Source organism: Stegostoma tigrinum, chromosome 25 (genome assembly GCF_030684315.1).
Source record: "Stegostoma tigrinum isolate sSteTig4 chromosome 25, sSteTig4.hap1, whole genome shotgun sequence".
Taxonomy (NCBI): Eukaryota; Metazoa; Chordata; class Chondrichthyes; order Orectolobiformes; family Stegostomatidae; genus Stegostoma; species Stegostoma tigrinum.
This window is the reverse complement of record NC_081378.1, coordinates 51,121,749-51,149,605: the sequence shown is the minus strand read 5'-3', so window position 1 is coordinate 51,149,605 and position 27,857 is coordinate 51,121,749. Positions and strand designations below refer to the sequence as shown.

Genomic DNA, 27,857 nt, shown 5'->3' with positions numbered 1-27,857 from the left:
CCCTGCTCTGCTTCTTTGTCCAGTTTTGTTCAACTTCCTCAATTTTGTTTTTGGTGATCATTTTTTATCTTTTATAGAATGTTTCTTTACCTAACTGGCACCAGTGGTTTTGATAATTGGCATCATTCTGTTTGAGAGACAGTGGGAATGCAGCCTCAGAACTTTGCTGAGCAAACAGTGCAGAGATCCCCCCAGGTATCATATGTAAAGTTGTGCCTTGGTATTTCCTTGGAGCAGGACAACCTCCACTGCAGGGCTGAGGGACTTGTGAAGTGTTCTGAAGAACAGGCAAACCAGACTCAAAACTTCAGTTCCGTTTCTCCTGCCGTAGATGCTGCCAGACTTGCTAAATTTCTCTGACGTTTTGTGTTTGAGGGATATCTGTTATGTGCAGGGTTTTGGAGAAACTGGGATTATTCTCCTATCAAGAAGGGCAAGGGAGGTTTGACAGAAGTGTTCCAAATCCTGATGGCTTTGATGGAGTTTTTTAGGGTAATGTTCTTTCCAATGCCAGAAGAGACCATAACCAAAGAACAAAAACATAAAAACCTGATTTCTTTTTCATTGCAAGTTGTTATAATGTGGAAGACAGAACCTGAAAAGCTGGTGGAAACAGAATCTATAGAAAATTTCAACAGAAGGTTATTTGAATGTGCGAGATGGATGTTTGTAAACTGTAATTCACCTTTATAGTCATATAGCACGGAAGCAGACCTAACTTGTCCATGCCAGGGAAATGTCCCAGTCTGATCTAGTCCCATTTGCCAGCATTTGGCCCAAATCCTTCCTACTCATGCACCAATCCAGCCTTTTAAATGTTGTAACTGTACCACTTCCTCTGGTAGTTCATTCCACATACGAACCATCCCCACGTAAAAATGTTGCCCTTCACGTCCCTTTTAAATCTTTTTACGTCTCACCTTACAACATATACTCTATAGCTTTGGACTCCCCTAGCCCAGGGAAAAGACCTTGGTTATTCACCTTATCTATGTCAATAAATGTAATTGTGCTAGCCTCCACTACTTCCTCTGGTAGCCTTGTTCCACTTCCACACGCGCATGCACACACACAAACCCCCCCTCTTCATGAAAAGGTTATCCCTCAGATCCTTTCGGATCTCAGATCTTTCCCTTCTCACCTTAAACCTATGCCAGCTAGTTTTGGGCTTTCCCTATCCTACAAAAAAAAGACGTTGGCTTTTCACCATATATACTTCCTGACCTTTCAGGAAAATATGGCATTTGGCCTTTTTCTTTCAAAACCTGATTCTGTTATTTCCTGTCAATAGTGCACTTTGTCTTGAGGGGTTCCAGTAAATCAATTGCTGTGGGTAGCACGATGGTTCAGTGGTTAGCACTGCTACCTCATAGCATCAGGGACCAGGGTTCAATTCCACCCACGGGCGAGTTCACACGTACTCCCTGTCTCTGCATGAGTCTTCTCAGGGTGCTCCAATGTCCTTCCACAGTCTAAAGACTTGCAGGCTACGTGGATTGTCTGTGCTAAATTGCCCATTGTGTCCAGAAATGTGCAGGTTAGAGTGGATTAGCCATGAGAAATGTGGGACGATAGTGTTAGGGTAGGGGTTTGGGTTTGGATGGGATGCTCTTCTTCCAAGGCTCTGAGTGGACTCAATAGGCCAAATGGCCTGCTTCCACACTCTAGGGATTGTATGTGCAACTGATGCTTTACCATGCGTGATGTTGGAGAAGTGTGAGTTGTGTTCTGTACGTGAACAAATATACTGTCACATGTGAGAACACCACCTACCACAAGCATGGCAGATACTCATATGACTCGGCCAATGTTGTCTATCTCATACGCTGCAGACAAGGATGCCCTGAGGCATGGTATGTTGGCAAGACCATGCAGATGCAATGACACTGCACAATAATCACCAGACAGGGATATTTCCTCTCTTTGAGGAACGCTTCAAAGGCCAAGGGCATTCGGCCTCCGATCTTCACAGAAGTGTCCTCTGAGGCGGACTTCAGGATACACAACAACGCAGAATCACTGAGCAGCGACTGATAGCCAAATTCTATACCTACAAAGACAGCTTCAACTGTGATCTTGGGTTCGTGTTCCAATACAGGTGATCCAGCCATGCTTCTGTACCTGTAAAGTCTTCCTTACTGACCTGCTTTGATAGCATCACCTTTCTCTCTCACACATGCACATACATATATATTCATATAAGTCTGTGGGGTGAATAATTTCATCCAAGATGTTTGTCCATTTGCAAGTACATTCTATTTTGTTCAAATTTGTAGTTACTACAGGCAGTCAGCTTTTCATAAGTTCCTGCTTTTGGAATAAAACCAACCTGATTCCAAATTAAAATTCAGAGACAAATTCTGAACAAGGCCTCATATCTACAATTCAGTGTCTGACCTGAGATGTCACCTTTTTGAATCTCCACCTCATCGAAGTTTGGAAAGTTAGGCAGATGCTGATAAAATATTTAATTACCTCAGGGCAATGTCTTGAAACAGATTCTGGAATTTGCATCTTAATCAATTGAAACTTGCATCTCCTTTCCAACAGAGTTCTCCATCAGCAATTTTATGGTTGCTCACTCCACTCAGACCAGTTGTATGATCCTTTGATCTCTCTGCCCATAAGCTCTGCATCTGTGTACTCTCCCCTCACTGCACCTGATGAGGGAGCGGTGCTCCGAAAGCTTGTGATCTCACATAAAACCATTGGACTATAACCTGGCGTTGTGTGATTTTTAACAATAATTGGATAGTGATCCTGATCCTTTCAGGAATGCTTCGCTGTCTGAGCGAACCTTTCTGCCAAGTTATTTGTTTGGCTGATTCAGCATTGGGCCAAAACTAGAATGGAGTGTAGGTGTATCAAGTTGGATCAAAACTAATGAACATATTTCAAGTGATATAATCAAACTTTCATATTCCCACTACTTTCTGCAAAAAAATGTAGAATTGCAACAAAAAATGATTTTTGTTCATGTTCTTTGTAATTCCACTGACCAACAGATGTCACTCCAATTATTTTTTTCTACTTCTCATTGTGAAACAATCTAACTACTGATGACTCGTGTCAATCCTCTTTATTTCGGAAATGTCTTTTCTCTCTAACGTTTTCTTTATGCCAGCAAGGTCAATCTTAAAACTTTGCTCAGTGAAGGCCTTTGTCAAACAGACATTGTCTCAAAGGGGACAGTTACCTACATAATATTCGATGCAAACGTTTCTCAGAATTCCCTTCTATAGGATTCCATTTAGAATATTAGATAAATGCAACCCTATATCCATGGCTTCTATATCCTACATATCTCATAGCCTATAGCTTATAGGCAATGTTTCTGCAGCTAAGGCTAACTTGTAACCACCCCTTTCTGTTTTTTTCACTTCCCAGGCCAACAGTTATTACTCTTTCCCACTAAGAACATGAAGAAGCCCTGCCTACATAAATAGACACCTGGAAGATTGGCAACATGAGGCATTGCTAAAGAGAACCAATTCATTTCTCTTCTGTCATCTAAGACTGAAAACTGGAGTGTACAGTTTTCTGCATTTAATCTCTTCATTGTTTTATTTGCCGTTGAGACTTCCTCAGAGGCAAGTTTCATCACAGCATTCAGTTATAATAAAGTCATTGGGTTGAGTCTCAACATGCAACCAGCTTAACCGACAAATCAAAATTCTTAACTAGTCTGCTTCTGTTTTGGATGTGATGCCACCTTTCTGGGAAAACTGGCCAGATTTACCACAATGTAATTAACACTTTCCAAGGAAGACTGTTGATCCAAAGTCTTGAAAACCCCAGATGAACTATTAATCATGTCGGCCGATCTGTTTGATCAAGATACTGCATTTAGAAAGGTAATAAGATAGTGGTCCATTAACACATGTCATTTCATTTCTCTGACCTAGCACTGCACTGTTATGCTGGTCCTCAGGGTGCCCAGGATTACAGCTCTTAGGTGTGTGTTGTGAAGGGAGCTGTCCATGTTATGTTTGGCCATTCTTGTCCTTAGAAGAATGCAGATCACTGTAGGTTTTACTGAAAATAACTTTGAACTTAATTTCTCATTTCACCTTATATACTTTAACCCTGATTCATTCACAAGCAATTGCCAAGTTTTTGCTCTCTGTTTAAGCTGAATGCAACTCATTTTTGGAAAGACAGAACTAACTGAGAAAAACCAGAGACTCACTGCATCATTCAAATAATAAACACAATGGTTAAGTTTCCCTTCACCTTGCAAAAGTGTGGCTTTTATGTCAATGGACTGACCTTCCCAGGTGTACATTGCTAAAGGAGGTGAGAAGTGTTTTCTTCATTCACTTGTGGGGCGTGGGCATCACTAGCTGGGCCCAGCATTTATTACCTGCACCAGTTGCCCTTGAGAAAGTGGTGGGGAGCTGCCTTCTTGACCCACTGTGGTCCACCTGCTGTGGGTTGACCCACAATGTCATTAAGGAGGGAATGCCAGAATTGCGACCCTGTGACAGTGAGGGGATGGCAATATATTTCAAAGTCAGGATGGCAAGTGACTTGGAGGGGAACTTGAAGATTATGTTGTTCCCATGTGATAGCAAGAACTGCAGATGCTGGAATCAGAGACAACACAGGGTAGAGCAGCAAAGAGTTTGCCCCCGTGATTCCCATTGATTCTACTTTTGCTAGGGCTCTTTGATGCCGCACTTGGTCAAATGCAGCCTTGCTGTCAAGGAATGTCACTCTCCTCTCACCGTACCTCCCAACTGCACTGTGGATGTTCCTACATCCCAAGGCCTGCAGTTGTTCAGGAAGGCAGCTGACTACCACTTTCTCCAGGACAAATAAGGATCAATATGCATTAACACACGCCTTCATTGCTCAGACCATTGAGTATAGGGGTTGGAAGGTTGCTCAGGATGTTAGTGAGGTTACTTTTGGAATGCTGTGTACGTCTCAAGTCTCCCTGCTATAGGAAAGGTATTATTACATTGGACAGGGCTCAGAAAAGATTTACCTGGATGTTGCCAGGACTGGAGGGTTTGATAGAGGCTGAGATACTTTTCCCTGGAGCATCAGAGATTGCGGGGTGACTTTATAGAGATTTATAAAATCATGAGAGACCCAGATAAAGTGATTAACAAAGGTCTTTTCCCCACGGTGGCGTTGTTCAATACTGGGGGGGGGGGCATATTTTTAAGGTGAGAGGAGAAAGATCTGAAAGGGACCTAGGGGACAGCTTTTTCACACAGAAGGTGGTTTGAATGTGGAATGAACTGCCAGAGGAAGGGTAGATGCAGGTACAGTTACAACATTTAAAAGACAATTTGGAAATCAGGAAAGTCGGTGCTGTTTCCCCAGCTGGGTCTGGCCTATAAGGTATCATTTGGGTTGCCAATTGTCCAAACCAGTCTCCAGGAGTGAGATAACAAAGTGTAGAGCTGGATGAACACAGCAGGCCAAGCAGCATCAGAGGAGCAGGAAGGCTGACGTTTCAGGCCTGGACCCGTCTTCAGAACTAGAATGGGCCTAGGCCCAAAACGTCAGCTTTCCTGCTCCTCTGATGCTGCTTGGCCCGCTGTGTTCATCCAGCTCTACACCTTGTTATCTCAGGTTCTCCAGCATCTGCAGTTCCTACTATCTCCAGGAGTAAGATTCACTTCTTGGACATGGCTTCAGTCAATTCGAGGGCCATAAAGAATAATTGTCACTTTTTCTGATGCCCTTGAATATCTTCAAAGATCAGAGATGGTGGGGTGGTCATAGTTGGTCTCAACAGGTCGATTACAGGTAGGGATTTCAGGTGACGAAATCTGCAGGAATATGTCTTCTCGTAACTGACAATTCTCAGTCACCAGGGATGTGCTGTCAAACCACAAGGTGCCGTCAGCCAGTAGTTTAGTTGGTGCTAATACTGGCTGTGATTAGCTGCAGAATGAGCATATTCCACACTCACAGAAAAGAGAGAGGTTAGGAGGAGATCTGACAGAGGCATTCAAAATCAGGAGTGTTCTGGATTAAGTAAACAGGGAGATGTTTGTAAAGGACAGGGTACAGATTTAAAGTGAAGCAAATGTCAGTTGAGATAACATTTCATCGTTCAGCAAGTAGTTAGAATGCACTGCCTAGAAACATGGTGGAGGCAGGTTCAAATGAGTCTTCGAGAGGGTATTGAAAGATTATTGAATAAAAATAATGTGCAGGGATATGGGGGAAAAGGCAGGAGGTTAGCATGAAGGCAAAATGCCCAGAGTGCTGGTGAAAACACAGTGGGCAGAATGGTCTCCTAGTGCATCCTAACCCTTCTCTAATTTTGTGATTGTCAAAATCCAGGTACAAAATCCAGGTACAAAATCCAGGAAGAAGTTTTTGTTCATTTTCTACGAATAGTTTATTGAAATACAATTTCCTGCAGTGTTACATTGAATTAAGAGCTTATCAGTGAAAGGATAGAGTAGTTTTGAATTAATAACGTATCATTAAGATATTTCCTGTGATACATTTGAGCACAGATCCTACAAATTAATTGTAGCCTTGATTTAGGACTTGCTACAAAGACACTCCAAAACTTGAAACAAGGTTTGCTATTGACCTGGAGATGGATAGCCAAAAGAAATCAGCTTACTCGACCCTGGAATTACAACTCAGTAAAATTCATATACTCAAGTGACCCTCAAAATTAATCCCAATGGCTACTAATCATACTTTTTAAATAACTGGTCCCAAACATTGTGATAAACTAATACTAGACACCACTTTTATAGCATAAATAAAATACTTAACAATTTATTAATAATACAGTAGCTTGAGCAGAGCAAAGTTAGATGAGATAATCTAATTAATGTTAATGATATAAACCCAATCTTCTTTGATTTTAGACACCACTCTCACACAAAGTTAGACAGACTAATAGACAAAGTTAAGGGATAAATCAAAAGGAAACAATCCAATTCACTTAAGCGGATTCCACAATTTATAAACTCACAGGCACATGGGGTCGTATCTTTCTTGGCCTCTGAAGATGCTGATTCATGCAAATAGCATCCAGTAAGCTCTAAGGAATATTCACTCAATTCTTATATCTGAGATTACATTCTCTGAACTTTCAGTAACATGAAAATGGGAGGATAACCAGGGAGCAACCGAACCTTCATCCTGCAGCTTGCATAGCCTCAATTGTTATCATAAACAGTTCAAAAACCAATTCAAACTTTGGCTGTCTTTCTTTAACAGGTTACCCCACTGAGAGGCCCCCGTTAACATTCAACATCTTCCATCTTTCTGAGCATAATGTATCCCTAGAACTGAAATGGCTTAAATGTTCTTTGACCAAGAATCAACCTGCAATTAAATTATCCTCTAGGCCTGGCCTCATAAATACATACCAGCTCATTCTCCATTTTATTTTAAAATAAGCTGCTGCTCACAGTGTAAAGGCCACCTTCAGTTCTCCGCTCACCGGTCACAGCTCAAAGCCAAAAATGAACAAAAAGTAACAAACAAAATAATGAAAGACCAGGTAAGGTGCTATTAGTTGGTGATCTGTTTTAGCTGCTCATACGCTGGATGCAGATCCTGCGGAATTGTTTGACATCATTTAGCTGCTCATTTAAAAACAAAACTGCTAATAATCCAGGCAGCTTCTATTTTCATATGCAATCTTTCCTTTGGTGATGACACACTTGATTAAATCCTGATGACCTCCAAACTGATAAATCAAGTGCTCCCATCTTAAAAACAAAAGACAGGGATTTACTTTGACAATGTATGAATCACACCGCAGCTTTCAAAAGAATCTCAATTACAGCTTTAATTTGGAAACATCAGCTGCATTTGCAGATGTTGAAGCAAAGTGTAAAAAAGAAAACTGCACCTAGATCCAGAAAGGAAGATGTAACAATTAACAGATAAAACATAACGAAAATATTGCTCTGCCCTAAAGGAGCAAAAATAACAAGCTATGTTTGTTGGCATATTATAGATTTTGTAACTCTTATAAAGAAAGACGTGCACTTATATACCACCTTTATAACCACAAGTCTCCCGAATGCATTTTCCAGCAAAGGAAATGCTTTGAACATAACTTATTGCTGTAAAATGGGAAAAGCGACACCCCATCAACACCAGGGTGAAAATGACCAGAGAATCTGCTTTTTCTGGTGCCGATAAATATGAGTGCGGTCACCTGTCTTAACACTGCCCTTCTTCTTCTGCGTGGTGCCAGGGTACATCCACCTAAGGGGGTGGATAAGTCCCTGGTTAAAGGGTCATCTGAAGTAATCCCTAAGAACTGCACTGAAGTTCCAACCTTGATTTTTTGATCATCTAAACTGGGACTTGAACATACAATCGTCTCAATTCATCAGAAGCAGGAGTCGTCCCCACTGAGGCATTGGTTCATCCTCTTGGACTATTGGTAGCTGCTGATGTTTGTCAGCTACTCCTGCAGGAGATATGCAGTCCTTAAATGCCACACTTGTATCATCTTCATACACCCACTATGGTCTGTCTGTACCTGCTCTGCAACATCTGTCATCCAAGTGCGTCTAGCATTTAAAAAAATACATTCATGAGATGTGGGAGTCACTGGCTGGGCCAGTATTTATTGCCCGTCCGTAATTGCCTTTGAGAGGGTGGTGGTGGGCTGCCTTCTTGAACTGCTGCAGTCCATATGCTGTGGGCAAACCCACAATACTGTTAGAAATGTGAGGTCTTTGAGCTTTCGCTCAATGGTAACCCCCAGGACATTGATAGTGGGGGAATTCAGTGATCAGATCACCATTGAATGTCCAGGGATGGTGGTTAGATTGTCTCTTATTAGAGATGGTCAATGCCTGGTATTTGTGTTGTGTGAATGTTACTTGCTACTCGTCAGCCCAAGCCTGGATATTGTCCAGATCTTGTTGCATTTGAACATGGAGTCGTGAATGGTGGGGAACAGTGTGCAAATATCAGCAAACATCCCCACTTCTGAAAGCTGAAGATGGTTGGACATAGGGCACTATCCTGAGAAACTGCTGCAGAGCTGTCCCAGAGCTCAGATGACCACAACCTTCTTCCTATGTGTCAAGTTTGACTATAACCAGCAGAGAGATCTTCCCCAGTTGACCCCTCTCTCTTCTTTCTTTACATTGACCTTGAGAAGAAATCATAGATAATGAGTAATCAATCTGCTCACCAGTCTGTAAACAAGACTATGGAATGGGCCTTTGTATAAAGTGCAATTTTTCAAGTGGTTTGAGACAATAGGAGAGATCAACACTTTAATTCAGCATGCATGAAGCTATTAATTCCTGTAATTATTATAAATTGGGCACTGACACCAAGAGTGCAACTTGAACTCACAATCTCCTGATTCAGACTGGATTGTGCCAGCCACTGGTCCACAGTTAAAATCATGGCCTTGCCACAGTGACTTGAATCCCAGTCTCCCTTATCACAAGCTGGGCACTAACCATTACACACACATAATCCCGAGCTTTCCATTTCAAATCTGGATTACCCAATAATTTAAACAATTGAAGTATCAGCAAGAGCAACTTTTATTTATATAGCACCTATAGCTTAAGGAAACTCCACAAGGCATAACATGAGAGTGATTTTAAAGCAGAATCTGACGAAAAATCATGTAATGTTCTACCAGAATAGCTGACCAACGGTTTGGGTGAGTTTAAATGAGGAAACAACTGCAGAAAAGCAGTGGGGATTACAGACAGAAATAGAGAATTTTGACACTGGAATGGAAATTTAGGATGAAGATTATAACACTGCAATCAAAGACCTTCCCTCCATCATAAGGTCCAAAGCGGGGATGTTCGCTGATGATTGCACAATATTCAGCACCATTCACAACTCCTCAGATACTGAAGCAGTTCATGTTCAAATGTGATAAGATCTGGACAATGTCCAGGCTTGGGCCAATATCTGAGCTGTATAAGACACTTGTTAGACCTCAGCTGGAGTGTGGTGTACAGTGTGAGCCCCGCATTAGAGGAAAATGTGAACGCATTGGAGTGTGCACAGTGCGATTTACAAGAATGGTTCTAGAAACCTCAGTTTTGACGATAGATTGAAGAAGCTTGGTCTGTTCTCTTTGGAGGGAAAAGTGTTGAGAGGAGATTTGATAGAGGCTTTCAAAATCATGAGTGGGCCGGACAGAGTAGGTTGTCAAAGGAACAAGAGCGAGAGGGCACAGATTTAAAGTGATGTGCAAAAGAAGGAAGGTGATATGCGATTTAAAAATAAACCCTTCACTCAGTAGGTAGTTAGTGAATAGAATGCACTGCCTGGAAATGTGGTGGTGGCAGGTTTAATTGAGACATTCAAGATGACATTGGCTAATTACTGGGATAGAAGTGGTGTGCAGGGATGGGGGTGGGGGGAAAGCAGACTGGCATTCAGTAACGTGGTGTAGAGCTGGATGAACACAGCAGGCCAAGCAGCATCAGAGGAGCAGGAAGGACGTTTCGGGCCTAGACCCTTCTTTTTGTGTCCATCCAGCTCTACACCTTGTTATCTCAGATTCTCCAGCATCGGCAGTTCCTACTATCTCTGTTATTCAGTAACAATGCTCAGTTGAAAAGCTAGTGTTGTGCTATGAGCTGAATGGCCTCCTTCTGCACTATAACAATTCTGTCATTCTTGCAGATCATTTATATGAAGTTGTTCTTCAATTCGGAGGAGTTCCTCTACTTCTCTAAATTCCAGCAACAAATGTTCAGCAAACTGTACTCTGAAATTGTTAAAGATTTGTAGAATAGAAGTTTAAGTTTCAAAGTCCATTTCACTAGAGGGGTAACAAAGAGCAGAACACAGACCAGTTCCAGATGAAATGTGAAGACAGGGAGAATTAGCTCTAAAAGTGAGAAATCTTACATTTCCCTTTAACAGGGTTCAATTTCTCGTTACCCTTTTCTTTAACTTGTAATTGCTGCAAACCTTTCATTAACCGGCAACTACGGACTAGGTAATGTGCCGGTTGGTCAATATGCCGGATATTCAAGGGGGCGTACGCTCTAAATGCTAGAAACGTACTGCAGGGGTAAACACATCACTGTTATAGCTATTTTACAGCATAAATTACTTGAATACTTATGCAACTTTGCCTTGAATATAACGTACTGTCAAAGAACCTTTACATTCGCACCTTTATTTAGAGAAATTGACCGGTAATTGCCGGTTTATCGAGAGGGCATGTAACAAGATGACGGTTAAACAATGTGGGCTTCACCAGTTTCAAAATCTCCCCTTCCCCTACTGCATCCCTAAACCAGCCCAGTTCGTCCCCTCCCCCCACTGCACCACACAACCAGCCCAGCTCTTCCCCCCCACCCACTGCATCCCAAAACCAGTCCAACCTGTCTCTGCCTCCCTAACCGGTTCTTCCTCTCACCCATCCCTTCCTCCCACCCCAAGCCGCACCCCCAGCTACCTACTAACCTCATCCCACCTCCTTGACCTGTCCGTCTTCCCTGGACTGACCTATCCCCTCCCTACCTCCCCACCTACACTCTCTCCACCTATCTTCTTTACTCTCCATCTTCGGTCCGCCTCCCCCTCTCTCCCTATTTATTCCAGTTCCCTCTCCCCATCCCCCTCTCTGATGAAGGGTCTAGGCCCGAAACGTCAGCTTTTGTGCTCCTGAGATGCTGCTTGGCCTGCTGTGTTCATCCAGCCTCACATTTTATTATCTTGGAATTCTCCAGCATCTGCAGTTCCCATTATCTCTGACGGTTAAACAAAGTTTGCTGAATGCTGTCACCAGCCAGCTCGTTTGGATGAGCGAAATTTCTGTACATGACATACCTTGGTGCGTTAATGATGAGGAGATCTCCTTGCTTCCCTACCTCCAAGGAGCCGTGAGAGTGGGATTTTCCCAGGGCATAAGCAGCATTGATGGTGGCAGCTGCCAGGCTCTCGTTCATCGACATCCTCATGTTGACACATGCCAGGTGCATGGTCATTGGCTACCAGGGAAATTACAACATGTGTAACCAGCAGAAATTAAAGAAGCGAAATTATCAATGAACGATCCATGAAATGCACTAGGCTCCACCTACCTTCTCCTTTATCCATCTTCTATCTGCCTACCCCTCTCTCCCTATTTATTTCAGAACCCCCTTCCCCTCCCCAGTTTCTGAAGAAGGGTCTAGGCTGAAATCGTCAGCTTTCCTGCTCCTCTGATGCTGTTTGGCCTGCTGTGTTCATCCAGCTCTACACCTTGCTATCTCAGATTCTCCAGCATCTGCAGTTCTATTATCACTGGAAATCACAGCTAAGGCTGCGTATGTTTGAAACACGGATTGCTGGCTCTGGATGGGAAGAATCCGTGACAATGGATCGCAAATCTGAGACTTTTTTTATCCTTTTAATTCCAAACCATGTCGGACTGCTACAATGTCATCCAAAAGTCAGAAATCTCAAAATGTTGCAAAGAGATTATAGGTGGAAACGGCGTATGATGAAACGGATCAGGTAGAATAGGAGTTCATAGAATTCTTACAGTATGTGAGTCGGTCATTCAGTCCATCGAGTCCACATCAATCCTGTGGAAAGCATCCCATTCAGGCGCACCATCCCATCCCACCCCTGTAACCCTACATTTCCCATGGCCAATCCATCCAGTCTGCACATCCCTGAACACTACGGGCAATTTCCCATCGCCAATCCACTCTAACCTGCGCATCTTTGGACTGTGGGAGGAAAAGAGAGCACCCGGAGGAAACCCACACAGACACGAGGAGAATGTGCAAACTCCACACAGACAGTTGCCCGAGGCCAGGATCGAACCCAGGTCCCTGGCACTGTGAGGCTGCAGTGCTAACCACTGACGCACCATGCCATAAAGAGATTAAAAATGGAGCAGCAGAAACTAGTATTTCAGGAAAAAAATAAGAAGAAACAGAGAGAAGTGGGAGAGGGAGAAAAAAAGAGTAGGGAGCGAAGAGAGAGAATTTCAGGAAAAATGTGTGGAAAAGGAGTGTGAACTAAAACAACACTGGCTCAAACTGTTCATTCAATTTCTAGGTTTTTGGAGGCAGAGGTAGAAATCTTCCTTATTTCTTTCCAGCCGATATTACAGCAGTTAAATGGCCAGCCCAACGTTGGCCTCAGCAGATTAACGTTTCAGGGAGAGCGCATGAAGTTTACTCCCTCTTGCTTAGGGAGTGTCACTGAATACGTAGCAGTAGAAAAGCTGATGTTAACTGTGCATCAGTTAGTGCCATAGCCATTCCATGGGTCTAGGCCCGAAACATCAGCTTTTGTGCTCCTGAGATGCTGCTTGGCCTGCTGTGTTCATCCAGCTTCACACTTTGTTACCTTGGATTCTCCAGCATCTGCAGTTCCCATTATCCCTGATACAATTCGAAAGAGTAACTGCGTCCAGGCAGGAAGCCACACAGGTTAGTGGTTTGAAGTTTTTAAAAAATTCATTAAGGGACTGAGGGCCTTGCTGGCTAGGCCAGCATTTATTGTCCATCCCTAATTACCCAGAGGGCAGTTCAGAGTCAACCACGTTGCTCTGGGTCTGGGGCCGCTGGGGCAGTTTCCTTCTCTAAAGGACATTAGTGAACCCAGGTGGGTTTTTTCCGACAATCAACAATGGATTCACAATCATCATTAGACTCTTAATTAATGTTTTTACTGGGTTCAAATTCCACTATCAGCCATGGTGAGATTTGAACCTGGGCCTCCAGAATTTTATCTGGGTCTCTGGATTAACAGCCCAGTGAAACTGCCACGAGGTCATCACTTCCCATAAACCCTTGTCCCAGAAGAAGCCCTGCCTTAGCCACAATGAGTGCCACTCATTGATAGAGATGGGGTGTGACGGAAAATTGAACACCCTTGGGAGAGGGAAGTAGAAAGATAGAGACTTACAGCATGGAAACAGGTCCTTCAGCCCAACTTGGCCATGCCGCCCAGTTTTCACAGTTAATGTAGTCAATGTTGAGGGAAACATGAGGCCAAGAAGCCTGTGTGTTTCAAATGCAGAAAGGTTGGGCATGATTGAGCCAACTGCTGGATTTTACAGGAAAATAACAGGAGAAACCCCTTTTCTTGTTTACTATCAGCCACTCCTTTGTCTGCCTCACTTTATTTCTCTTTCTCTGGGCTCAATCTCCACCTGCCTGCTGACTCCTTTATCCCCACCTCCATCATCAACATACTCACCACCCTTTCCTAACTATCTATTCTGGTGGAAGGTCACTGGACACAAAACATTGACTCTGTTTCTCTCTCCACAGATACTGCCAGACCTACTGAGTTTCTCCAGAAATTTCAGCTTTCTCTCACCAGGATGGGGTGTAACATTTCAGCAATGAGCAGAGGCTGGATAAGCATGGGGTGGTTTCTTTGGAGCACAGAAGATTTGGGGGTGGGCGGGTGTCCTGTTAGAGGTGTCTACAATTAAGAGTGGCATGGACAGCTTGGATAAAACGCAGCTGTTCCCTCTAGCTCAAGGGTCAATAACAAGGGGGTATAATTTTAAAGTGAAAGGCAGGATGGTTAGAAGGGTTCAAGGAAACTATTTTCTTCCCACCCAGAGGGTGATGAGAATCTGGAACACACTGCCTGGGAGGGTGGTTGAGGTGGGAAATCTTGCAACCTTTAAAAAGTACGTGGATGAGCAGTTGAAATGTTATAACATTGAAGGCTATGGGACTAGTGCAGGAAAGTGGGATGACTGTAGATTTAGTGTAACTTTTGCAGCAAAGAGCCAAAGAGCCTGGTCCTGAACTGTCCGATTCTCTAATGCAATGATCTAGCAATCTCTCACTCTGCACACTAGTAGCCAATTAGGTAGGTAACATGTCAGAAGACAAGACAGAAGGGTTCTCTTGCTCTGAATGCTGCTAAGTAACCACCATTGAAAGGAAACAGAGTGAAAAGGATATCAACTAACCTGTGAAAACTAAAATCCCAAAAATGCCTGTTCAACTATCAATGCTCCACGTCCACCTTTCCTGAGCAACCCAGAGAGATTGTCTATATCTTTTAAACTGTTTAGGTTTTTATTAAATACTAAATATTAATTTATTAAATATTAGATATTAAATATTAAATCTTTTAGATTGTTTATATCTTTTAAATTTTACCTTTTTCTGAGACCCTCTTCTTATTCCCAATGTGTTATTAATACTTTCCTCACGTAGAAACTAATAAGCCTCACACTTTTGTTAACTCTAGTGAGCCCAGTTAAATCAATTCTTTTTGAAACATAAGTTCATTTGGTCGGGGAGAAAGGCATTCGCACAGAGGAGTCCTTTTAAACCAAACCTTATCGTGACCGGCTGAGGGAGCAGTGGGAATCAGTCCACTCCCCCCTCCCCCCAGAGCTTAACGATTTGGGGTATTTCTGTCTGAAAAGTTTGTAACTTGGGGAACCTCACTGGGGTTTGTTTGTGACAAGCTGCATTTTCAGAAAGCTTTTTGCTCGTGAAAATGGTCTGTTGTGTTACCTACAATATGACATTGACTACACTTCCAAATCACACAAGTCCTTCCCGATGTTGGGAAAAAAATACCGGACAAATATGGGGTCTTTCACTTCAAAGTCTCCAGGTCAAAGCTATAGGTTTATTACAGAGGCACTGGATCAAATAATGACATAATGGATTTACTTACCATTGAGAAACAGTATGCATTGGGATTAAAGTCACTACCAAGAGCAACAATCACTCCAGCATCAAGCATGTCTCGAGCTCGTGGTGTTTTAAGCCTGGAAACATTTTAGAAATGTAACTATCAACATGATTTTACATTGCATAAGCTTTAAATCGCTTACCAGTAGCACTCTAACGTCCCCTCCAGTATACGCTGACTTCAGTTTGCCATCCTGTCACCCCAATGTTAGCGGCTGAGAGTGTTGAACTTCCCTCCCCTGAAACCCTTTTGCCTCTCTCTCCTCCCCCTTTTCCTGCAAAAGATCTGCCCCCAAGGATATTTTTAGCCTCCCCTCCTAATATCCCCTTCTCTAGCTTGGTATCCAATTTGAGGTGAATGTTCCTCCCAAACAAAGGCGATTTACAAATGCAAGTTGTTGTTGTATCATACCAACCAACACAGTAGCATTTTTCATCTTGTAGTGATCAGGGCCCGTTCCTCTTTTGACGTTGTGATTGGTGCCACACCAACTTTATGGACTGATTGAGGAGATAGCAACATCAAAGACTGTCTTCAGGCCTAAACATCATAGCATCCCTATTTATTTGATATTAATACCTAAATACTGCTGTACACAGAGATCATAGATACATCAGGCTCTGATCTTACAGACACATTCAATATCTGCTTTGTGTGGTCTAGTTCCTGTGACATGTTTACATAGGCAGGTCCCATTGTAAATGCTGACAAATCATACAATCCCTACGGAGTGGAAGCGGGCCATTTGGCCTACTGAATTCACACTGATCGTCCGAAAAGCACCCCCCTCAGGACCCCTCCACCCACCCCTGCAACCCTGCATTTCCCGTGGCTCACCCACCTAGTCTGCACATCCCTCAACACGACAGACAATTTAGCATAGCCAATTCACCTAAACTGCACATCTTTGAGTTGTGGGAGGAAACCCATGCAGACTTGGGGAGAGTGTGCAAACTCCATACAGTCACCCCCTAAGGGTGGAGTCGAACCCTGGTGCTGTGAGGCAGCAGTGCTAACCGCTGAGCCAGCCACATAGTAATTGATTTGTAGAAACCACCCAAGACAAAAGTTAATTTGACAGGAAATAACAGAATCAGGTTTGGAGAAAACGAGGCCTATGTCTAATGGAGGCCTGGCAGCTGGGGCTCCAGGCCAGAGAAGGACTCTGAAGACTCTAGGACTCTGGGCATTCAACAGGGCTATGTGGGATTGTAGATGTTTATGGATTTTATGACCATGGGAGCTGGGATTATATCAGAGTTATACACCTCATGGTTCACACCAGCATCCCCCTTATAGTTTAAGTAACGTTTCACTAACACTGCCAATAATTGCAAAACTCCTCCATCGTGGGCCACAGAATTTCAGGTGACTACTTACTAACAGTAAAAAAAATTGCATGGAACAAACTCAGAGTTTCCACATGCCTGTTAAGGTCAGTGAGCTTTACCTCAACAGAGCATTACTCTCTGCTTCATATTTAATATTTATCAGAGTCCGAGAACTGGCAGACATAGTAAACAGCAAAACCTGTTTACTATGTGGACAAATATTGACTAAATAGCTCACCTATAACCCATGCAGTCTTAAACTCCTGATAAGTTATCATCTCCCACAAACACTGCCAGAGGCAATAGAATGTGGCAATGTCCTCAGTCATAAGACAAATTTACATCACAAATAGTCCACAGACGCAGACAGACAGACAGACACACACACACACACACACACACACAAACACACACACGTGCATGCATGTACTCACATGCACCTAAAGGTAGATACATCCATGCACAGGTAGATACATGCACGCGCACACTCATAGGAAGGTGCGCACTTGCATGCATACACTTGCACTCACAGGCAGACACAGGCATGAGAACACACTCACAGGTAGATACATGCATGTGCACATGCACGCATGCACAGGTAGATACACATATGCATTTACAGATAGATACATGCGCGCACACACACACACATTTTCAGGTAGATACATACACACAAACACACACACACATATTCACAGGTGGATACATACATATAGATACGCTCATGCACACTCACAGGTAGATACAAACAGATACACACACACACTTGCAGGTAGATACACACACACAGGGAGATACATGCAAACGCGCGCAAGCACGGACACCCACACACATACGGACAGAGACAGGCAGACATGCACACACAGAAACATTAGCTTCATTTTCATAGACGTTTTGCATTGTGCACATAAAAAACAAAAGAACTATGGATGCTGTAAATCAGGAACGAAAACAAAGTTGCTGGAAAAGCTCAGCAGGTCTGGCAGCATCTGTGAAGGAGAAAACAGAGTTAAGATTTCAGGTCCAGTGACCCTTCCTCAGATCTGATGGTGGCTGGGAAAACATCAGTTTGTATGCAGAAAATAGGGAGGTGGGTGGGATAGGGAGTAAACGATAGGATAGAGCCCAAAGAGAGAGAGAGACAGTCGGACAGACAAAGCAGTTGCTCTTGATCAGGCTGGGAGGGTGAATAGTTGTTAAGGGGGACTGTTAGTGACTAACAACAGGGGGTGTATAGTGGCAGACTACGTGGTAAAAAGGCCTGGTGTGTGAGGGGGGTGGGGGCTGTGACATGGGAGAGTTTAGGCCCTAAAATTATTGAACTCAATATTGAGTCCGGAGGGCTGTAGGGTCCCCAAGCGGAAAATGAGGTATTGTTCCTTCAGCTTGCGTTGAGCTTCACTGGAACACTGCAGCAAGCCAGAGACAGAGATGTTGGCCAGGGGGCAGGGCGGTGCATTGAAGTGACAGGCAACAGGTAGTTCAGCGTCTTTCTTTGCGAGCAGAACGTAGATGTTCTGCGAAACAGTTGCCAAGTCTATGCTTCATTTCCCCAATGTAGAGGAGACCACATTGTGAGCAGCGAATGCAGTAGACTAGATTCTGGGAAGCGGAGGTGAAGCGTTGCTTCACCTGGAAGGTATGGTTAGGCCCTTGGATACTGGGGAGGGAGGAGGTAAATGATCGGGTGTTGCACCTTTGCCGGTTACAGGGAAAGGTGCCGTAGGGCTGTGGGGAGGTGTTGGGGGTGAAGGAAGTGTGGACCAGAGTATCCCGGAGGGAACGGTCCCTGTGGAAGGCGGACAAGGTTTTTGTTTTTGTTGCATTGTGCACATGTTGTGTTAGCCAGATCTCCTCTGAATCTCTTTAGTGTGAAACATTCCAACCAACTTTATATTTCTGGACATGAAGGTATCAGATACCAGATCTGGCAATAATGTGGAGAGATGATACTGAGGCCATCCATGATCCGAATGAATTTCAAGCACATTGGGTCAAATAGCCTACTCATCCTTATTAACAATGTAATGTCAACAGTGGCGGTTCAGTCCTGTACTGGTTGCGGTAGATTATGAAAGTCCTGTTTCCTTACCTTGCCCCACACTTGTGGTACATTACCCTGAAGCTGCACATGACCAATTGCCTCTCTCTACTGGAGAGAGATCTTAACACTCCTTTCTAGGCTATGGTTCCTTGCCTACTAAAAATATATCAAAAAACTGGTGCTGTGTAGCCTGTACCTGAACGTGTGTGTGTGTGTCTGTGTGTGTGTGTGTGTGTGTGTGTGTGTGTGTGTGTGTGTCTGTGCATGTGTGTGTGTGTGTGTGTGTGTCTATGTGTGTGTGTGTGTGTGTGTCTGTGTGTGTGTGTGTGTGTGTGCCTATGTGTGTGTGTGTGTGTGTCTGTGTGTGTTCACGCGCCTCTGCATAAGCATGTGTGTGGAACCTGGAATTTCCCACCCTATACGTACAACCCTCTCTTCCAGGATTCCTGGAAGCCAATCCCATTGGCTCCAGCCACTGCAAGTACATTGATGACACCATCCAGGACATTACTAACGACTCTTGAGTGCCCCATCCTTCCACTGGTGGAGCATTGTTAGACTGGCCTCCCCTCTTGCTGTCTGCAGTCTACTCATTTGATTACATGGTAGCTTAAATGATTTTGCACCGTGTCCTGTATCTTAAAGGGGACACTGTAGAAGCTGCCTACAGTGTAACATGCTGACTACTGAACCCGACAGTTACAAGGAACAGCAGTGTACCAGGTTCACTGTAGTAACTCACAGAGTAACTCTCAGGCAGCACCTTCCAAACCACTGACCTCTACCATCTCAAAGGACAAGCACAGCAGATACATGGGAACACCAGGCCGTGCAAGTTCCCGTCTGGCCCATGTACCATCCTGAATGCATTGGCTCTTTCTCCGTCATCACTGGGTCAAATCCTGGAACTCCCTTCGAAACCAGGATGGTGAACGCTTCTACAGCCTACGGGCGGCAGTGGCACAAGAAGATAGCTCACTACTAACTTCTCAGGGCAACTGGGCAAAGAATGCCAGGTGATCCAGCCACACAGCCATACTGAGAATGAATCATGTTGGGGTGTGAGTGTTGGTGCTCTCTAGCATCTTGCCAAAATGGCGATTTATTTCTGGGCACTTTGGTCACACCTGAGCTCAAGTCATGGGGGACAGCCATAACTGCCCCTCTCTCTCCCCCTTGGAGAACTCTGAATGGCGCAATTCCCAAAATTCTCCTGTCCATTGAGGCCAGCCAAGGATGGAGCGTGTAGTGGGGAGGAGATGTCCTGCTCTGTTTGACTTATTCCACACACAGTTACCTCCTGCAATCACTAGGGACTGGCCTTGGGTGAGGGGAACTGGCTGATTCTCGCTTCCTTCCATCAACACTAAAAGATGGCACATGTTGGTTGAGGGAGCAGCTGCTCCCTCACTGAGTGAGCCTCACCATTCAGGCCCTCTCAGGGTCTTGAGACTTTTCCTCCACAACCCCATGACTACATTCAGAGTAACACAGAGAAAGGTCCCCTGTGAACTGGGGACAATACTCCCTCTCAAACAGTTTCACCTCATCATTATCGCAGTCCTAGATGTGGGAGCTTGTTGTGCCCAATTGGCTCCAAAGTGTGCCAGTGACTGCATGCCAAAAATTCTTCCGTTGTTGGCAAAGTGCTATGATACATCCTCATCTTCCACCCAGTGCTATAAAAATGCCAGCCTATTCTCCTTATCAGTTGGCTTAAGGTCATGCGTTACATTAAGTATTAAAAGATAAGGTGACGAAGACGAAGGGGAATTAAATGATTGTTTGGCTTCCCTAACGTTACCCAGTCACAGGAGAGGATTTGAGAGTCGGTCAACCTAAAGCTTTCAGTTCAACTTTGATCATTTCCCTTGAGGTGTTTAGCCACTGGATGAACTGAGTACTCTCACTCATGGACACCTGCTGTTAGTGCAGGGAGCGTATGTGTGAATTAAAACCCTTTACAGCCTACACTCCATGAGTTGGGAAGAGCAATGTAGGCACCTGACAGGTGGCACAGGTCAGACATGAATCAAATCCTGGCTGGTAGACTGAGGAGGCACTGAGGGGAGCCTCAGTATTACCTCTAACAGGGGCACCTTTCCGAGGCCTCTCATAAGCAGGTTGCTAGTATAAGGCAGGACATGAGAAGTAAGAATCTGGAGGCCCCTCAACATGGAAGGAGACCTCAGATGAGGTGTGGGACCTGTGGGGTTCAGAGAAATTGAAAACCAAAGTGATGTGAGCTGGATGTTCCCAGTGGGTTATTGAACCAAGTGAGCTTTGGCTTTCCTTCGGCTGACAGCCAGAGTGAAGGGCACAGGGCACCTTGCCAGCCGTACACCTTTATCCTGCTCCACAAGTGTCCTCTCACAGCTCCTTTAAGCTCACCCAGTCAGCATCTCCTTCTCTTCCCTGTTCCCTCACACACTCCTCTAACCTCCTCTCGAAATGTACCCATGCCTCCTTGTCTCACATTGCCACCATTTTCTGGGCACAGAAATAATTCTTGAATTGCCCGTTCATTAGAACCGTCACATACTCACGGCCTTTAATTTTGGACTTGCCCCATCCACTGCCCACTTGGTCTCTGGATCTACTCTATCAAGCACTTTCCCAAAACTAAAGACCTCTATCCGATGATCCTGCTGCTTGCTCTAGTCTAATGTTGACTATCCTTGCTGCATCCTGCCTCATGGCTCTGTATACTTTCTGAGCTTTCTAGAGGGCTATCAGGACAATTTAACCAAGATTACTGAACTGTTACAGGGCAGTGATAATGGGGACTGCAGACGCTGGAGATTCCAAGATAATAAAATGTGAGGCTGGATGAACACAGCAGGCCAAGCAGCATCTCAGGAGCACAAAAGCTGACGTTTCGGGCCTAGACCCTTCATCAGAGAGGGGGATGGGGGGAGGGAACTGGAATAAATAGGGAGAGAGGGGGAGGCGGACCGAAGATGGAGAGTAAAGAAGATAGGTGGAGAGAGTGTAGGTGGGGAGGTAGGGAGGGGATAGGTCAGTCCAGGGAAGACGGACAGGTCAAGGAGGTGGGATGAGGTTAGTAGGTAGCGGGGGGTGCGGCTTGGGGTGGGAGGAAGGGATGGGTGAGAGGAAGAACCGGTTAGGGAGGCAGAGACCGGTTGGACTGGTTTTGGGATGCAGTGGGTGGGGGGGAAGAGCTGGGCTGGTTGTGTGGTGCAGTGGGGGGAGGGGACGAACTGGGCTGGTTGAGGGATGCAGTAGGGGAAGGGGAGATTTTGAAACTGGTGAAGTCCACATCCGCAGGAAATGCTACACTTGTCCCCACACCTCCTCCCTCACCCCCATCCCAGGACCCAAGATGACATTCCACATCAAGCAGATGTTCACCTGCACATCTACCAATGTGGTATACTGCATCCACTGTACCCGGTGCGGCTTCCTCTACATTGGGGAAACCAAGCGGAGGCTTGGGGACCGCTTTGCAGAACACCTCCGCTCAGTTCGCATAAAACAACTGCACCTCCCAGTCGCAAACCATTTCCACTCCCCCTCCCATTCTCTTGATGACATGTCCATCATGGGCCTCCTGCACTGCCACAATGATGCCACCCGAAGGTTGCAGGAACAGCAACTCATATTCCGCCTGGGAACCCTGCAGCCATATGGTATCAATGTGGACTTCACCAGTTTCAAAATCTCCCCTTCCCCTACTGCATCCCTCAACCAGCCCAGTTCGTCCCCTCCCCCCACTGCACCACACAACCAGCCCAGCTCTTCCCCCCCACCCACTGCATCCCAAAACCAGTCCAACCGGTCTCTGCCTCCCTAACCGGTTCTTCCTCTCACCCATCCCTTCCTCCCACCCCAAGCCGCACCCCCCGCTACCTACTAACCTCATCCCACCTCCTTGACCTGTCCGTCTTCCCTGGACTGACCTATCCCCTCCCTACCTCCCCACCTACACTCTCTCCACCTATCTTCTTTACTCTCCATCTTCGGTCCGCCTCCCCCTCTCTCCCTATTTATTCCAGTTCCCTCCCCCCATCCCCCTCTCTGATGAAGGGTCTAGGCCCGAAACGTCAGCTTTTGTGCTCCTGAGATGCTGCTTGGCCTGCTGTGTTCATCCAGCCTCACATTTTATTATCTTGTTACAGGGCAGTGGCAGGCCCTTTGTCCCATCAAACGTGTGCTGGTTCTATTACCAAGTGCCAACTACCTATGTATGTAAATTTTCACACCTGTTTCTACAGAAATTATGTCCCCTATTTTGCTTCTCTTTTTTATCACCTTGTTAACTTGCCTTTGCATTTTTAATGATTTGTGAATCTCTACTCATCGATCTTTCTATTCCCCCCAACCCATTCAGACGCACAATACCTCAATATGTAAGCAGTGCTCGGGAGGAGCACAGCGCATGATTTTGCAGTTGCAATGGCAGCAATCCCAGCATCACTCACTTCCTCCAAGTGACTTATGGCGAGAGCACCAAGTTCAGCACCAAGCTGTGGAGAGGAAGGCAAATGTATTAGGTACAGGCCGTGCTGCATTGGAAATCCCCATCCAGCATTAATTCACAGCACCATCTCAGCACAGGGTCAAATGAATACAAACTGCACCTCCACCCCCCCGCCCCACCAAGGACCTCTACAGGAATCGAGGCCCCCACCCTGGCCATCAGTCACCAAAAACCTTTCTTGAAATCATAACTTGCAAATTCTTCAATGAAAGTTTCTGATGTGTTCATAAGGCCATCGTTTGTGTCAATGAGCCTTAATAAAGATGCACTGCACAACAACAAAGATAATGGGAACTGCAGATGCTGGAGAATCCAAGATAATAAAATGTGAGGCTGGATGAACACAGCAGGCCAAGCAGCATCTCAGGAGCACAAAAGCTGACGTTTCGGGCCTAGACCCTTCATCACAACAACAACACCAGATATCCGAGAATCCACAGCATCACTAAGAACATCCTGAAGTGAGGAAGGAAGAGACCAAACTGAAATAGGGACAGATAGTATGGGAGCAATGGCTGCTGTCAGCTCATGACTTTCCTTGTAGCTATCATTTCTGATTAAAGATATCCCCATTGATTCTCCCTTGCATTGGGAACATAAGGATTCAAGGGATCTACGTATATTATCCTAGAAGCTTCTAATTCTCTTGTTGGGTCAAATAAGTTGCTTTACTTTTTGCTTCGTTCTGTCCTATACCTTAACTACTGTCTACTCTCTCCTTTATCGCATCTACATACTGCCCCTTTGTAACATCAGAGAAGATAGCTTCAGTTTCCATGTGTTTGCTTCCTCTACATAGTTCCACCCCATCATCATCTCTCTCATCCCTCCCACACTGTCCGATTAAGGCCAAAGGATCAGCAGTAGGCTGTACGCTTCATCAAGCCTGCTCCACTAGTCAACAGGGTTGTCGTATGAGGAACAGTTGAGTAGGTTAGGCTCATACTCACGAGAGTTCAGAAGAATGAGAGGGGGGAGGATCTGATTGAGGTATATAAAAGGCTAAAAGGGATTGATAAGGTGGGCGTTGAACAGGTGGTCTTTTTCTGGGACAGTCTGGAACAAGTGGTCATCGATATAGAGTGAGAAACTGAGATGAGGAGAATCTGTGGAACTCACTGCCCTAGAGCGCAGTGGAGGCAGAATCAACCAACAGATTTAAAAAAATAGATATGTTCTTGTTGAAAAGCAGGATAGAGGACTATGTGCAGCAGGGAGGGGAGTGTATTTGAAATCACGACAAGGTCAGCCACAGTTCATGTGAAATGGTGGAGTGGGCTTGAGGGGCTGAATTGCTCACTCCCACTTTGAATTCCTAAGTTCCAAGTCCATTCTTTTTTTCTCTCTCCAGCACCATAACTCTCTGAGATCTCTGATGCCCTCCAGTTCAGGCTTCCTGCCCAGCCCCAGCGTTTCCCACTTCACCTCTGCCAGCTATGAAACCTCCAAGCTCTAGAATTCCCTTTCCTGAACCTCTCAGACTCTCACTCTTTCTTTTCCCCTTTAACATTCTCCTTCACACTGACCTTGTTCACCCACTTTTTATCGCTTGGTCTAAAACCTCTTTCTGTGGTTTGGTGTCCAGTTTTGATTGATCTGTGAGGGGCATACTTTACAGCATTAATTCTGCCTAATGAACAAGAATCGGGTCAATTGTTTTGATGCTTGATTTGCTTCATTGCTGAAACAGATTAATTAACTACTATTGCATCAAACCTCGCTGATTTGATTAAAAATAAACTTCTCCTGCACTGGAACAGATTTGCAATTCATATTTTGGACAATAACATCCATGTTATCACAGGCTTCCACTGAATGTCCAACCTTACCTCTGCTGCATGCATCGGATACAGCTCATCACCATGAAAATTAATCTGGAGTCTCATCTCTTTGCCAGCCTGTAATATAGCTCTGGTGGAATCCAGGTCAAAGACTCCCTTTTCACAGAATACATCAATGTTATCGATGTGAAATTCACCGTTTGCCATCATCTCCTTCAGTTTGGGGAGTTGAACTTTGATGATATCATCCACTGTTTCCTCCAGGGTCTTCCCTCTGGTGTACAGACATCACATTTACTGCAGGAACTTTCATTACAGTCCTATGTTCTTCTACAGTTTAAAATTAAAACCTCTGCCTCATTTATTGTCATATCATAATCATGTCGTGGAAAAATGAATGAGACTTAGAGTTACTGTTTGATTTTCGATTAGATGTGATTCTACAATTGGACATTGTCTGTGAAACAATCCAGAGTGTGCTAAGAATTATGCAGGTGGCCAATTTGAAATTGCCAGTCAGGCTTACATTGCAGTGAACGTATGTGTACTGGATGCTACAAATGTTAATGAGCAGGGTTCTGTTCTTTGCAGACAGGAAGCGTCTGTACGCACACTACACTTGTTCAACTCAACAAAACAGCCTATTCTCTGGATCATTTCTCAAGGAAATACCTTAGTGAATCAGCATCAACGCATTTTACTAAAACTTGGAAGTTAATTGTCAATCATGATGCAACTCATAGAATCCCTACAGTAAGGAAGCAGGCCATTCAGCTATCCAGTCCACAGCCAATCCTTCAAATAGCATCCTACCCAAACCTATCCCCCTACCCTATCCCTGTAACCCTGAATTTCCCATGGCTAACCAACCTAGCCTGCACATCCCTGGACACTATGAGCAATTTAGCCAATCCACCTAACCTACATATTTTGGACTGTGAGAGGAAACCGGAGCGCCCAGACAAAACCCACACAGACATGGGGAGAGTGTCTGTGTGGAGTTTTCACAGTTGCTTAAGGCTGGAATCGAACCCAGGTACCTGGCACTATGAGACAGTAGTGTTAACCACGGAACTACCTATGCTGCCCCTAACTGGTGCATTCTCCACAGTAATGTCTCAATCATCACAGTCCACTTGCCTATCAATTAGCATTCTCTTCTCATACAGTATTAAACATTCATCTCCTTTGTAGTTCGTAATTCTTGTAAATGTCCTGATGAATCTAATTCGAAATCCTTTGACAAAATGTGTCTTATTTTCAGCTGTATATGAGTAACTTGGGTTCATACATATTCTAAAGTTTGTAGCTGGCCCAAAACTCAGTTTGAGGATTGCAACAGACTTTAAGAGGACTGGGACAAACTGGTGAAATGGGGAAGAAATGTGACAGAGAAATTTCACGTAAACGAGCTCTGAATTGATTCATTTTCTAGGAGGATTGAGGATAGGCATTGTAAACAAAACGGCACAATTTTAAAGGGTGAGAAGGAAGAGTAAGATCCCAGAGATTATTTAGTTACATCTTAGAAGGCAGCAAGGCAAGGAGAGAAATCTGTTGAAAGAAACTAACTCTCAGTGTAACAAAGTGTGTAGCTGGATGAACACAGCAGGCCAAGCAGCATCTCAGGAGCACAAAAGCTGACGTTTCGGGCCTAGACCCTTCATCTAGGCCTGAAACGTCAGCTTTTGTGCTCCTGAGATGCTGCTTGGCCTGCTGTGTTCATCTAGCTACACACTTTGTTATCTTGGATTCTCCAGCATCTGCAGTTCCCATTATCTCTAATTCTCAGTGTCGTTGGCAATACAAATTTAAAGTCAGAGGACACAAAAGGTTATGTTAATCTTTAAAACCTATAGCCTAATCTCATCTCGAGTATGGTATTGAATTCTGAGCACCGGACTTTTCAGACGAATACCAAGACTTTGGAAAGGCTGTGGGAGAGTTTGATGAGGGTGGCAGCAGAAATGGGAGATCTGGGGAGAGGCTGGAGTTGTTCCCTTTAGAACAGAGACTATTAAAGGGTGGCTGGTAACAGTTATACAGTTATAGAGTCATATAGTAACACAGCACAGAAATTCTAGCCTTCTGTCCATGCCAACCAGGCTTCCCAAACTACACTAGCCCCATTTGCATGCACTTGGTCCACACCCCTCTAAACATTTCCTGTTCATGCACCTGTCCAAATCTTTTAAATGCTGTACCTGCATCTATCACTTCCTCTGGCAGTTCATTCCACATATTAACCACAGTCTGCGTGAAACCACATGTGTTACCACACAGCCTGCCACAACACAGCCCCTATTGTTAGTCACTAACAGTCCCCATTAACAACTATTCACCCTCCCAGCCTGATCATTAGCAACTCCTTTGTCTATCCGACTGTCTTTCTCTCTCTTTGGGGCTCTACCCTATCGTTTATTCCCTACCCCACTCGCTCCCTATTTTCTACATATAAGCTGAAATTTTCCCAGCCACCATCAGTTCTGAGGAAGGGTCACCAGACCCAAAACATTAATTCTGTTTTTTCCTCCACAGATGCTGCCAGACCTGCTGGGTTTTTTCAGTAACTTTGTTTT

The 27,857-nt window shown here is 44.6% G+C and overlaps 1 protein-coding gene across 3 annotated transcripts in view; it reads right to left on the bottom strand.

Annotated features, from left to right (window-relative positions):
* Window positions 1-6,362: 6,362 nt before the first annotated feature.
* The window catches only part of amdhd1 (amidohydrolase domain containing 1), a 28,794-nt gene continuing 7,299 nt past the window's right edge, over window positions 6,363-27,857 (bottom strand). Inside the window, exons 5-9 of one of the 3 annotated variants that reach the window (XM_048553666.1) lie at window positions 25,327-25,552; window positions 23,359-23,483; window positions 15,604-15,697; window positions 11,779-11,939; window positions 6,363-7,703 (exon numbers count right to left, since the gene is read on the bottom strand). In XM_048553666.1, the coding sequence (XP_048409623.1) occupies window positions 7,598-7,703; window positions 11,779-11,939; window positions 15,604-15,697; window positions 23,359-23,483; window positions 25,327-25,552 (712 nt within the window). In that variant the 3' untranslated portion in view covers window positions 6,363-7,597. The remainder of the gene's footprint in view (window positions 7,704-11,778; window positions 11,940-15,603; window positions 15,698-23,358; window positions 23,484-25,326; window positions 25,553-27,857) is intronic. The other 2 variants (XM_048553667.1, XM_059654741.1) reach the window with 2 other exon arrangements.